The 14,098-nt window shown below is 35.6% G+C and overlaps 2 protein-coding genes across 3 annotated transcripts in view; one reads left to right on the forward strand and one right to left on the reverse strand.

Moving 5' to 3' along the window:
• Nucleotides 1-701: 701 nt before the first annotated feature.
• LOC127440619 ((Lyso)-N-acylphosphatidylethanolamine lipase-like) lies at nucleotides 702-9,373 on the forward strand. 2 transcript variants are annotated; one of them, XM_051697311.1, is made up of 8 exons: nucleotides 702-861; nucleotides 2,106-2,194; nucleotides 2,293-2,397; nucleotides 3,720-4,008; nucleotides 4,949-5,133; nucleotides 5,651-5,762; nucleotides 6,688-6,874; nucleotides 8,170-9,373. In XM_051697311.1, exons 1-8 carry the CDS (start codon nucleotides 731-733, stop codon nucleotides 8,257-8,259), a joined length of 1,188 nt encoding a protein of 395 aa, XP_051553271.1. In that variant the 5' UTR covers nucleotides 702-730; the 3' UTR covers nucleotides 8,260-9,373. The 2 variants fall into 2 exon arrangements, with proteins under 2 accessions (XP_051553271.1, XP_051553272.1); XM_051697312.1 differs by having other exon boundaries at nucleotides 702-768.
• A 137-nt stretch (nucleotides 9,374-9,510) lies between these two features.
• The window catches only part of LOC127440618 (protein-glutamine gamma-glutamyltransferase K-like), a 45,616-nt gene continuing 41,028 nt past the window's right edge, over nucleotides 9,511-14,098 (reverse strand). The window contains exon 14 of the mRNA XM_051697310.1: nucleotides 9,511-13,203. Coding sequence (XP_051553270.1) covers nucleotides 13,056-13,203 — 148 coding nt within the window. The 3' untranslated portion in view covers nucleotides 9,511-13,055. The remainder of the gene's footprint in view (nucleotides 13,204-14,098) is intronic.

Genomic DNA, 14,098 nt, shown 5'->3' on the forward strand with positions numbered 1-14,098 from the left:
GGCCTGTCTAGATTTGATCAAAAGTTACTTTTTTCAAATAGTGATGGTGCTGATTTTTACATCAGTAATGTCCTGACTAATATATATATATAAGCTGTAAAAGTTGTACTTGTATCTGCCCCTTTCCCAGATCCCAAACTAAAAATTATGAATAAGTGGTGCTGAATGTGATAGACAGATCTGACATGTTTATTCCATTGGATGCAAGTTGTAACCATTTGTTTTCTATGACACAAACTTATCTTTCTCCAGGGAACACTTGACCGAATTCGTCTTTGAACCACATTTAAGTGACCTTTAGTCTTATTGATCATCTTTAAATATATTAATGTTCTTACATACAAATGAAAATTCGTGTCATAAATATCTAGGAAAATATTTTTTAAATCGTTCTCCAAAAAACACAAACGACTGTGATTGGTTCATTTGGATCACCGCTGAGAAAAGTAACCGGTATCATGTTACCACGCCATTTGTTTGCTACCTCAGCAGCGGTCTGAACAATCATTTACATTTGAATAATGACACTGAGAAAAATGTATAGCTTTTTGAAATTACATCACATTGACCATATTGTGACAGACTGCATGTTCACAAAACAGTTACATATCAGTTTAGAAATGGCACTTTTACACTGTTTAACTATACGCTTCTATTTCTACGACACGGTCCCTTTAAATGCTGACGTCAGGGTTGCAAAACACAAACACGGGCCTTTGAAGGGACTGAAATGCGTAACAGATCCGGCACTGAAAACACGGATATCAAGTATGTCGTTCTGTCATCGAGGCTTTTTCTAGTGTTATGTTTTTTACTAACTTGGTCTGTTAACGCCGACATGCAAGACGAGACTGACATAGAGTAAGTAGCGTGATATTTTAATATTCAGTCATATTACACAAGTATAAGCAGATGTGTCACTGATGTAACGTGAAGTTTCAGTGTTATGAAACGTTCGAATGATGTTTAACAAATGCGCCAATTTCAGTGTCTCTGACTTGACCGTTTGAAAATAGAAAAAATAATTATAATGCATTCATTCATACATGCTGTCATGTAAGACAGACACACTTGTAGATTTTTTCAGCCGATTTCGTTATGTAAAGTCATACCGAGTTGTTACATCACAATTGTTGAGCATACAGGTAAAGCAGGAATGTGTTTATGTGGATATTGTCATCATTGTGTGATATTGTTTTTTCTTTAAGATGTGAAATGTCTTAATTTTATCTACAGTAAACAGAAAAATTCGCATCTGATTTTTTTTATTTATTTATTATTATTATTATTATTATTATTATTTATACGGCCTTAACGCCTCGTAGGAGTATTATTATTATTATTATTATTATTATTATTATTTAATAATAATAAAAAGCCTAAATCTAAAATTAAATCACATGTTAATCTGAATAGTTTAATTTAAAAACGTAATAAATAATAAATTAAATTAAAAAAATACTTAAATTACAGTAAATCTGTACCCTCCATTCAGTTCACAGTAGACTACTATTTTCTTATATATAAGTTGATACTCCTAACACTATTTATTACAGGGCGCCCAAGAATACTCTATTCTGATTGGTCAAATAGTAATAAATAATGTCCCCAAAACTGTAAGCAATACAATTCCTGCATAGCTGTAATATTTTCATGTCTCTTGAATCATTCTGTGGTCTTCTCACATGATAAAATTAATTTATATTCATATCAAGATTTCATGTTCATTTATGTATTTATTTGGTTAGTAGCCATGTAACAAGTTTGACAAAATACAGTCAGTTGGTCATTATTTTAAAATAAACCTCATTCATTTGATGCAAGACCACTTGGCTTCGCATTGGGGTTTATTATTTTGTCCTTGCTTTAGCTGTTTATGTGGAACATTTTGTTCTTTTCCCGTGTGTGTCTGTGTTTGTTTGTGAATGACTTATGACCCCCAAAACATAATTAACAATCATCAGATTATTACTGTCACCAGCAGGTGACAGGCTTGTACTGTGTGTAAAGGTAATGACATAACACAGTGTGTACAATATGTCAGCACTGACTTTCCCATTTTTCTCACCCCCTCAAAAGTGACTCATATTTATGTCTCTGATTAGGCCGACCTCTGGGAACTGGTCGTGGTGGCCCTCCTGGAGACCAACATCCATGTCGCTGTTAAAAATAGCTGAGGCTAAAATTCTTGCTTGTAAGATCCTAAAAAATATTTCCATTTAAAATATCTGTTGTTTTTACAATGTTGTAATTTGCTATCTGTGTTTACTATATATGCCTGTTCATAATCAGGTATCCAGAGTAACGTTTGGTCCAGATTTGTGACTTTGACAAATCAAAACAAAATATGGACCCTTAAAGTGACCAACAAGACAGCATGCAAACCTGCAGACAAAGGTAGAGTTTAACCTTCTGCACGTTTATTTTCAATCCTGTTGTACATACTTAAAGGTGCCCTCAGCATGTTTTGTTCATGTCGTCTTACACTAACACTGACACCTAGTGGTGTGGATGCAGCATCATTCAAAATCAATAGTTTTCAGTTAAAGATGCCATTGTAGATATTCACTATTTACAGCCAGCCATGATTTATTTAATCCATGAGTGATATTGTCCAATAACAAGGCGGTTACTGAGATTAAGCGAGTAGTATTCAGATGGTCATGTATTCCTAATATGGCCATCCGCATGAGCAGATCCTCTCCATGTAAAATAAAAGAGCTTTTATAAGCTTACTGAGGAAGTAAGGAGGAAAAAATTACTGAGTCCACCTTTAAAGGGATAGTATACCCCAAAATATTTTTTTTGTCATTATTATCATGCTTATGTTGTTCCAAACCCATTAATGTCAGTTAACAAGTAATGTCTTAATTGTTTGGAACAACATCAAGGTGAGTAAATTATGACAGAATCTTCTTTTTTTGTTGAATTTTTGGTGATAGTGTTTGAATATGTGGACTGTCACGTATCAGTGCAGTTCTCTGTTTGACACTAGAGAGTTATGGGAGTTCAGAATTAGCTTAGATTCAATAAATGTTCTCTTGTTTTTAGCTTGGGAGGAAGTTTTAAATTCTGGAAGTTACAGTATGTTTGCATAGAACAATGAATTCTTTTATCTCAAAAGAAAATTCAAGAAACTCAAGAACAGTATTATCTTAAATAATTGCACACCAGTTCTCGCCAGCAGGCTTATTTTAATTTTGGATTTTTAATTTAGTATTTATTTGTTTTTTTATACTCAATTTGTCATTCCAGTTAGGTTTAGTTTCTGTTAGTTTTCACACTTTGTCTGTCAGTTTTAGTTTGTTTTGATTTTTTTAGTTTTAGTATTATACGACTGCCAAAGCTAAAGCATGTACTGGGATCATTTAAATAAAATTTATCATTGCATTTTCATGTTTAATTAAGGTGGATTGTAAATGTTTCAGATTTAATAATATAAAGTGTATCAAAAACTAAAACTACAAATTAATTTAATGGTCATTTCCATTTTATTTTTGTAGGTTTTGAAGTTATGAAAAAGTTTAGTTTATGTTTATATTTTATAGTTTAGTTTCAGTTTTTTCCAATCATGTCAGGTTTTATTTCTATTTCAGTTAAGGAACATTTGTTCATTTAGTTTTTGTAGATAGAATCTTGTTTAACTCTGGTTGTATTTGTCATATTATTTATTTACTTGTCAGTCCATGTTTGCCCTTTTCTCTCTTTTCTCTCTGTAGTCTCTCAGACGCCTCTTGTAATGGTCCATGGGTTTGGAGGGGGTGTCGGCCTCTGGATTCGTAATCTGGATGCATTGAGTCACTCTCGCCCAGTCTATGCTGTTGACCTATTGGGCTTCGGGCGCAGTTCTCGCCCATCGTTCCCATCTGATGCTTCATTGGCTGAGGAACAGTTTGTCAGTTCAATAGAACAGTGGAGAGAATCACTGGGGCTGGAACACATGATCCTATTGGGCCACAGCCTGGGTGGTTACCTAGCAACATCTTATACTATCCAGTATCCTGAGAGGTATCAGATCAAGCTAATATAGTACAAAATAGCTTAAAGGAATAGTTCACACAAAAATGAAAGTTCTGTCATAATTTACTCACCCATATGTCGCTTCAAACCCATGTGACTTTTTTTCTTCTTTGGAACACAAAAGGGGATGTTACGTACAATGTTTACATTTCTGTTTTTGATACGATAAAAGTAAATTGAGATGGATGTTATCAGGCACCAAAAATGGCAAAAAAGCACCATAAGAGTACATACAAAAGTACAAATGACTTGTGTGCTATATTCCAAGTCTTCTGAAACCATACAGTACAATTCAATTAGTGCTTATTCATTGAAAATCATCTCCTCCGTTGTAGCTCTCAAATCTCTTTTTCGCTTCTGCAAATTCAAACGTGGTTGAATGCGTCATAATCGGATACGAGACACATGATAACCAGTGGCCTTTGACATCACTGATGTCAAACCTGGTGCAACATGTCTTGATATTTCAATAAACGTGAATGCGAACGAGATATGAAAGCTGCAATGGAAAGAAAGATTATCAGTCAATAACAGCCTAAATTTCAGTTTGTTTTTAAAACAAAACTGTTACACACGAGTTGTATAATCTACTTAAATTTACTTTTTTTGTTGTCATTTTTGGAGTTTATCAGCGTCTTTGGACATCTATTTTAAATATATGGAAAAGGTAAACATTTTTTTTTAAATATATCCTTATGGGTTCCATGATTAAAAATAAGTCATACGCGTTCCGATAGGCATGAGGGTGAGTAAATGATGACAGAATTTTAATTTTTAGCTGAACTGACCCTTTAAAAATACAATAAAGACTTTTGGGTTCTTGGGTGTTCCATAAAACTATAGATAGTTCTATCTAATAATGTACAGCATGGCATTTTGTTTCTTTTTACAATTAAACATATGTAAATGTTGCGTCTCTCTTGACTAGAGTCAGTCATCTCATCCTGGTGGATGCGTGGGGTTTTCCTGAGCGACCCCAGCCTCAGTCACAGGGGTCAGGAAGTCAGGGGTCAGAGGTTAAAAGGGTATCGCCACCTCGCTGGTTGAAAGCTGTAGCTTCAGTATTCAGTCTCTTCAATCCTCTGGCTGTCATCAGAGCAGCAGGACCCTGGGGTGAGTATAAGCAACATTCAAAAACCTAGTGAGCTACCTTGCTGTCTATTGCCTAGGCAGCTACTTTCTAAGGAAGCATCATTACTCAAATAGAACCTCATAAGCAGGGGCGTAGGAACAATCTGGAAAGGAGGGGGGACACATATAAACTGAATAAACTTGGCTCATGAAAATTAATTAGGTTATGTAATGTTAACTCAATAGTTGTAACCGATTTTCTTATTTGATTAGGATTAGCGCTTACTGATTGCATGTTAATAAATACGACTGACTGCCGATGGCTGGCATCTGGATAGTGCGGGTTTAACACGGCCAGCTAAAATATGCTCTTTGTACTGTGGCCAAATAAAACAGAGCTCTTAAAATATAATGATTATTACCCAAAGAAGAGAGGATACCCCCAGTTTAATGGTTGTTACGCCTCTGACAAAACGGGCCGATTTGGAATACTCTACATTTGGTTTAAAAAAGCAAAAAGAGCCATGTTACAGAAAGATGTACGTGTGTTTACCCGCAGGTCCAGGGCTGGTCAACAGATTTCGTCCTGATTTCAAGAGGAAGTTTGAAGATATATTCGATGATGACACTATGACACAATACATTTACCACTGTAATGCTCAGAGCCCGAGGTATGACCTGTCATATTAACAATTCATAGAGAAGCATTCTTAAAAAGATAGTTCACCCAAAAATGAAAATTCTCTCATCATTTACTCACCCTCATGCCATCCCAGATGTGTATGACTTTCTTTCTTCAGCTGAACACAAATGAAAATGAAGCATATCTCAGCTCTGAAGGTCCATACAATGTAAGTGAATAATGATCAGACCTTTGTAGCTCCAAAAATCACATAAAAGAAACATAAAAGTAATCCATACGACATTGTTTAAATCCATATCTTCAGAAGCAATATAATCGGTGTGGGTTAGAAACAGATCAAAATTCAAGTCCCTTTTTTACTCTAAATCTCCACTTTAACTTTCACTTTCAGATGTGAAAGTGCAACTAAACAGGCACCACATGTGACTTTCAGATGTAAAAGTGAAAGTGTTGTTTCCTTTATGTGATTTTTGAGCTTCAGAGTTCTGGCCACCATTCACTTGCATTTTATGGACCAACAGAGCTGAGATATTCTTCTAAAAATCGTTGTGTTCTGCTGAAGAAAGTAAGTCATACACATCTGGTATGGTGAGAGAATTTTCATTTTCTGGTGAACTATCCCTTTAAACATATTTAGGAAGAGTGATCAAAAATGAGAGCATTTGTACACAGTTCAAGACAATATTTTGCACTACAGTTTGACGTGACGTACGTTTCACATCCCTAATGATGGAAATAATAATTACAAAAATTTGAATTCTGATCTGACTGAGATACATTCCCAAAAATCAGATTTCAAACCACATATGTATATGGTTTGGAGTGGGTTTGTAAAAGTCTGATTTCTGATCAAATCTGATGAACGAGTTTGATTCTGAAATACAAAAAATAAAATCAGATTTTTGCTGCCTGGTTGAATAAAGCATAGTTCTCTCTGTCTGTTTCTCTCTCAGTGGTGAGGTGGGTTTTAAAGCCATGTCCGAGTCTTTCGGTTGGGCCAAGAGGCCGATGGTGCAGCGTGTGAATTTGCTGCCCCCGACGATGCCCGTCACCATGCTGTATGGAGCGCTTTCCTGGGTGGACAGCTCCACCGGAAACAGAGTCGCTGAGATAAGAGGCAAAAGCCCCACCAGTGTCATTGTGAGTAAATAATTACAATGTTTGAAATGATAGTACGGTATTGATAATTCTCAAACAAATTCTTTTTATTCTTCCACACAATTTTCTGCAATTAATTCAGTTTAAATTGCTTAACATACTAAAATAAACTTGGTTTTGTAGATAATCACAACGATAAGTGTGATATCTATTTTAGTTCTTTATAAACGTCATACTTTTAAAAGAAATGCAACATTAAAAATCAAATTGTCAAAATTGTAAAAATAAGTCAAAATTGGAATTTTGGTTTAGTCATATTTACAGTATTCACTAGCATACAACTAAACATTGATAACGGACCAAAAATATTGATTAATAATTTTGTCTGCAGGAGCGTAATACATATTTTTGTCCAATAAAATGCACTCTAGAATGAGAATGTCCCCTCCCCCATTTAAAGGTGCACTCAGTCATTTTTTTTTCCCCATTTAAAAAGTTTTACTCCTAAAGAAATGAATTGTAATTTTGAAACATATGCATAAAATCATGACCATTTACATGAGATGAGGACTCTAGTCATGTCAGTAACCTTATAAAAGCTGTTTTAATATACATGGGGCAGGGGCGCCCTGTGGGGGCTGCCATTTTAGAATCACATGACCAGCTGAATACTAGTCGCTTAATCTCAGTAACCGTCTTGTTATTGGACACTTTCACTCTTGGATCAAATTAATCCTGGCAGATTGTGAATAGTGAATTTCTACAATGGCAACTGAAGGCTATTGATTTTGAATGATGTTGCATCCACACCACTAGGTGTCACTGTTAGTCCAAGATGACACGAACAAAAAGTTACTGAGTGCACCTTTAATAAATACCTCCTGCCTCAGACTAGCATTAGCAAGTAGCAAATCATTGCTGTGACAAAAACCAAAGCCTATTGGGTATTTAACCCACACCAACTTACGTAAACACAAGAACGAAATCAAGCTATTTCATGGGGTCTTTAAATTCAGACCTAATGGTCTAAAAGGCGTCTAAAAATGTGGCGCTCCTGTGCAAGACGCTGGAAAGACAAACAACAGTGAGATGCGTCGCAACAGTGAAAGACGTCCATCTAGCATGTTTACATGCAAAAAGTGTGGATGGAAACAAAAAACGTGTCTGTGTGAATGGGCCTTTATACCCTTGTGACATCAATGATGATGACATCAGTATTTGCACACTGAATTGTAATTGATCTTCTATTTGAATATTGAACTGTGATTGGGAAGAAAAATGGCTGGTGGTAAAACAACAATAAACTCATGCTTTAACTCACACTTTTCTCAATGCAGTTGATTGAAGATGCTTCACATCACGTGTACGCCGACCAGCCGGACGAGTTCAACCGAGTGGTTCAGAATATTTGTAACACTGTAGACTAAAGGTCAACATGAATGTGATCACTGAGCTAAAAGTCACTAGAGTGATGGGATGTTTGCTTGTGTGGACATTTCTGTTTATGAATGAGGTCTGTCAAGACATAGTTGCAGAGGATCTTCGGTTCCCTTTTTGGTTGAACTATCCCTTAAACACACTCATTTTACTGTTTGTGGCCTTTGATGTTGAAGGCTAAAGGATTGTACTACTGAGTTTGATGGAATACGTTTTCATTTGTGTATTTTGTATCCTATATTTTATTCAACATTTTTAATGTGCACTGAGAAAAGCATGCTCTTTGTGTCATAAATGCATTTACATTGTCTGGAGTCATATTGACTAAAATAAGGGATGTTTAATAATTATTTCATAAAACATTGCATATGATTGTCTGATTTTTATAACATGCATATAAAATACGTAGTTGCATATATAACACTGTTTTGTTTTGTTTCTTTGAAATATATATATAATTTTTTTTTTTGTTTTTGTTTGAGCAGTGTTGTACTTTCTGATTTGATTGCGATTAATGACCAGTAAGAGGTGCTAGATCCAGGATTTTGCTTGTGATCAGATACTTTAGTTTAGCAGAGACTGTATATAAAGGTATGTGAAACATTTTGCATTAGGCTGCATACTGCAAAATAGTACAATTTGTTCGGTGGTATGCTATTCTGAACATACCCTCAGTTACACAAAAATGATTCGCATGCCATTAAAACACAGGGAAAATAAAACAGCCTGCCTGGGGGTTGTTTTTGTTAAGATTGGTTGCATAAGCAACAGGTGGAACTCATCAATGTGGAAGATGTATCTAATGAGCTTTTCAATGTATCTGATCACTTATACTGAAAAAGCTGATGACCTTCGCAATTTGTGCTTTGAAGGTTTAAAATAAATTTTTAGGAGTAAAAAGGCTTTTCCCTTTGGAATATAATTGCACAAGAGTACAGTATATTTTTAATAGTACAATTTACCAAAATAGTAAACCATTTTAATAATAAAGATGCAACTTTTACTCTAGTAATGACTTTTCTCATTTAGTTATGTGAGATTAATGCCGCTTTTCACAATCCAGCCAAACAGTTTTCATTGGTGAACCATACCGATCCGTGCTCAATATGCACATTAAAGGTGCACTCAGTCATTTTTTCCATTTAAAAAAACTTAAACTCCTAAATACATGAATTGTAATTTTTCAATATATGTAGGAAATCATGACCACTCACATTAAATTGAAGACTCCAGTCATATCAGTAAGTAAAAGCTGTTTTATTCTACATGGAGAGGGTCCACACATGGGGGCTGCCATGTTAGATTTACATGACCATCTCCACTCTTTATCCTTGTTTTACTACACCTCTGGTCATGGTGGTTTTTAGATGGATGGTGAGGCTTTTTAGATCAGGTGGAATCTGTTATCTCTGATCCAGTTCGTTTGCTGGCTTCCATGGCTGCAGCTCGCAGTGTTGTTTGCCTGCAAACTTGTTCAAATCTGGCAACTCGGCAGTGTTGAAATACTATTGGTGAGTGGGCAGTGGGCGGGCCAAAACATAAACAGAAATTCCTGCCTGGAATGGAAACTTCAAAAGTAGAATATACTGGCTGTAGCATTGTTATCGGAGAAGCCAGTATTTCAACTTAGAATGTTTCCTAATTCTCAAATGACATATTATGGTAATTTTATGATTTAGTACAGTAAAAATATTATATATAGCACCTTTAAATTTATCCAAGTGGCTTGAGTGTTTTGACTGTCTTCACCAAAATTCATTGAGATCCATTTAATGATTCAGTGTCCATTTCTGGTGATGCCAGAAGGTGGTAACAAATGAGTTCAGTGATTAACTAATGAAATGAGTTAATCCTTTAAAATGTATATGTCTACAGACCTTCAAAGAGACTTTAGTAGAGGTTTTAAGCATTATAAGAAAGCAATATCTATCATTTACCTACAGTTTGTGAGTTGCTGAGCATGACTTCTATCAAAAGACAACAATAATAGTTGTATATATCAATAATGATTATTTTCAATAACGTCTGTACGTTTTCATGTATAAAAAGCGTGTCTACATATCTGCTGACTTCAGTAAAATTCCTAAGTGTTAACACAGCAGATCTATCTTTTTCCTACAGTTTGTCGACAGCACACCAACATAGAGGTAAAAAACAGGAGTTGATATTAAAAATAGCTCTACATATTTAATACAGATCTAGTAATCTGCTTAAATTGGTAAAAACAACCGATCAAACTATTACCTCACAAACATAATGTAAAAAGCATAACTTAATGAAGACTCATGTGCTGATATAAACTCCACTTACAATGTGTTTAAAAGAAGGATTGTCCTTTGTTTTGTTTTTTTCTGCAGTGGATTTCACAATGCTTTTTTTTTTTTTAGAAAAGGAGGGGCAAGTCAAAATAAATTTTTGTGCTGATCAACATTATGCCACAAATGCTGTCGACTGAGTTTAACTTGTATTGAACCCGGAATATTCCTTTAACCTAGCGACTGTTCAGTTCTGATATAAATTGTGATTTACAGTATATATGAATAAATTAGGTGTACAAACAATCATAAATAAAAGAAGTTGTGAGGTGAAAATGAGTATCCATCAATTCTGACAGTTGCTGTGTCTAAACTCCTGAAATGAGTGTGATGCACTTGTTCGGGTTAAAACATGCAGATGAAAAAAAAAATGTGGATTACTTATAAAAAAAAGTTGAGATTCAACTTGATTCAAATAAGGAGCGACTTTCGGGAGCAAAAACCAATAGGAGTAAAGACTGCGTCAGTGGAGCTCACGTCATCCATCTCCTTTGAGATCATGGAGTCGAGTGCAGACAAGACAGAGAAGTTAAAGTTTCTGTGAGCGATTTCACTATTCTATATGATTCGTCTGTAACCACATAAATGGATATAATAAAAAATTATGTGTGGAAAAGAAATGGTTGGCAGTCTGAGTGAGTTTGATTCGTACATTGATAGTTCGTTCAACTTATTAATGTTATGATGCATTAAGCACTGCTGCAGTTCATATAAAAACATTCTCCCCTGCAGAAAGGGCATTTTTAGGGACAAGAAAATGGATTCCTTGTTAAATTAGAATGAAATCGTAGCAAAATGTCAAATCTATTATCATGTTTCCAAAAGACATGGCCAGACATGCAATCCACCAATAACGTTAGAGCGACAGCAGTAGAAACGCCCACTAGCGACTTCACAGTACAGAGACTACAGAGACTAGCAACATCAAGCAATAAAGTCGCTGCATGTGTGTACGGGGCTTAAAGGTGCTATATGTAATATTTTTACTGTACTAAATCATAAAGTGACCATAATATGTCATTAGAGAATTAGAAAACATGCTAAGTTGAAATACTGGCTTCTTCGATGACAATGCTACAGCCAGTATATTCTACTTTGAAGTTTCCATTCCAGGCCGGAATTTCTGTTTATGTTTTGGCCACTGCCCAATCACCAATAGTATTTCGACACCGCCGAGTTGCCAGATTTGAACAAGTTTGCAGGCAAACAACACTGTGAGCTGCAGCCATGGAAGCCAGCAAACGAACTGGATCAGAGATAACAGATTCCACCTGATCTAAAAAGCCTCACCATCCATCTAAAAACCACCATAACCAGAGGCGTAGTAAAACAAGGATAAAGAGTGGATATGCCTTTGGAAGATGGAGACAGCTTAAAGCCCAGAAATCCTTTAAAACGGATACTGAGTTGGCTAATTCTAGCAACCCGCATGAGCTTCGTGTCTGGGGCGGGGCAGACAACTTTCCAGTATTTAGAATTTGGACTGCAGTACCCATTTCAAATGCTTGTTGTCAATCTTACATATAGCACCATTAAGGGGACTAAGCGTTTTCATACGTTTCAGTGTGGACGAACAACTTTTGGAAAACACTTGAAAACGGCAGTGTGGATAGAGAGGGTTTCAAAAACGAAAACGTCGTAATGTAGACATAGCCTAACATGTCCTTCATAAAGCATAAAATGTCATCTAACATGTCCTTCGTAGTTTAAGTGCAGAGGAATAGTGTTAATTTGCAGAATCTTTGGATGAATCCAGTGCTAACTCAGTTCCATTAAGGCACATTAAAGAAAGCCTGAATCCTAATAATTACTGTTTAACTTTGAACAGTATGCAATATAAGGCAGTAACATTACTGGGCAAATGAAATGCATGGGCTAAATGTGTTCGGCAACAGAAGAATACTACTTTTTGTTTTTTGTTTTTTGATTTTCATTCACACAAATGTTACATTTACAGTCATAAGTATATATAAAATCATGATACTCCAATAAGGTAATCCATTAGTTTTTTCAGTGGTTTAAAAACAAATAGAAAATGTTGTTCTTTACTACAGCTAATGCTCTAAACTGAACCAGGACATGCTTAAAAGCTAGAATTTGCAAGATGTTAATATGCAAAGCAGCATGTTTAAAAGAAACATCTAAACAATGTGTAAAAGTAAAACAAATGGTTAAACAAACATCATGATAAAAACATAAAGTGGGTTCCAAAAGTCTGAAACCACTATTGAGAATACTTCTATTTTGCCTTCTTTGCTAATTTAACAATAAAAAAATCCTTGCCAATTATATTATCAGCATAACAATTTCAGTGTTAAATTTCCACATTTAAAATAACAGCAGCTTGGCTCAGTGTCAACCACATAAGAATGGATAAAGCAGTGAAGAATACTTAGTAATGCAGGATCTGATGATACAGACATAAAACTGTGAAGGTACATACAGTTCATAACAGTGCTGATAAACTAAATTCACTGGCTTTCTTGAACGATTATGTCGACCACGCCATGCACCTGCGTGAGCTGCTTGCAATCCAAAGAGGCCACAAGCTTCCTCGTGCCTGCTATTGTCGGGATAAAGTGTTCAGTCACGGTCACATTAGCATGCTTACCCACATCCCTGAGAAAATAGAGAAAAGATGTTGAAGAGAAAGAAAAATACAAAACAGTCATTAGTCCACATATGGAGGTTTAAAAACCTTTTTGGAAAATTGAGGAATCATACTTTATGTGACTATTCAATTACATACGCTCCTGTAATGAGTGGCAAACAATTAAGCAAAAAACTTCAAAACAAATCAAAAACTTATAAAAAGGGTTCCAGTAGCTCAATTGGTAGAGCATGGTGCTAGCAACATCAAGATCACAGGTTCAAATCCCAAGGAAAACACAAACTGATAAAATGTATGCACCAAATGCACTACAAGTTGCCTTGGATAAAAGCATCTGCCAAATGTGTAAATGTAAGAGATTTCTTCTGGAATTACTGCCATAACAGTATCAAATAAGAGCCAAATGTATTTCACATCTATAAACTGAAATTCCTACAGGATTTTTGTATACTTATTTGATTCTCAGGGTCATTTTGGATTGTGTAATTGGTAACACTTTAAAATAAGTGTGTGTTTGTTAACATTAGTTAACTACATTGGTTAACATGAACTAAAAATGAACAATACTTTACATACTTAACATATACTAGTACAGCTGTGACCACTTTCTGCATACCAGCATGCTACCTATCGCATCTTCAATGAGGACAATTCGGCATCTAGAGTATAAGAGATGGTAGCACGACCCCGAAGAAGAACATTCTGATGAAATGGCATTGTGCTACCTGTTATATGCCCACAATGACACGTGCATCAGGGTTGGAGCGTCAAGTGCAATCTGCCAATAGATTGGTGTGATTGTAAAGGGCTTCAGAGATCATCTGTCCTGGGAGTAGCTCCCCATTGCTTCAGCTGATGCAGCATCAAAGTGACCGACTTGAAAGTGAACCAAAGCTGCATAGG

The sequence above is a fragment of the Myxocyprinus asiaticus genome, chromosome 5 (assembly GCF_019703515.2).
Source record: "Myxocyprinus asiaticus isolate MX2 ecotype Aquarium Trade chromosome 5, UBuf_Myxa_2, whole genome shotgun sequence".
Taxonomy (NCBI): Eukaryota; Metazoa; Chordata; class Actinopteri; order Cypriniformes; family Catostomidae; genus Myxocyprinus; species Myxocyprinus asiaticus.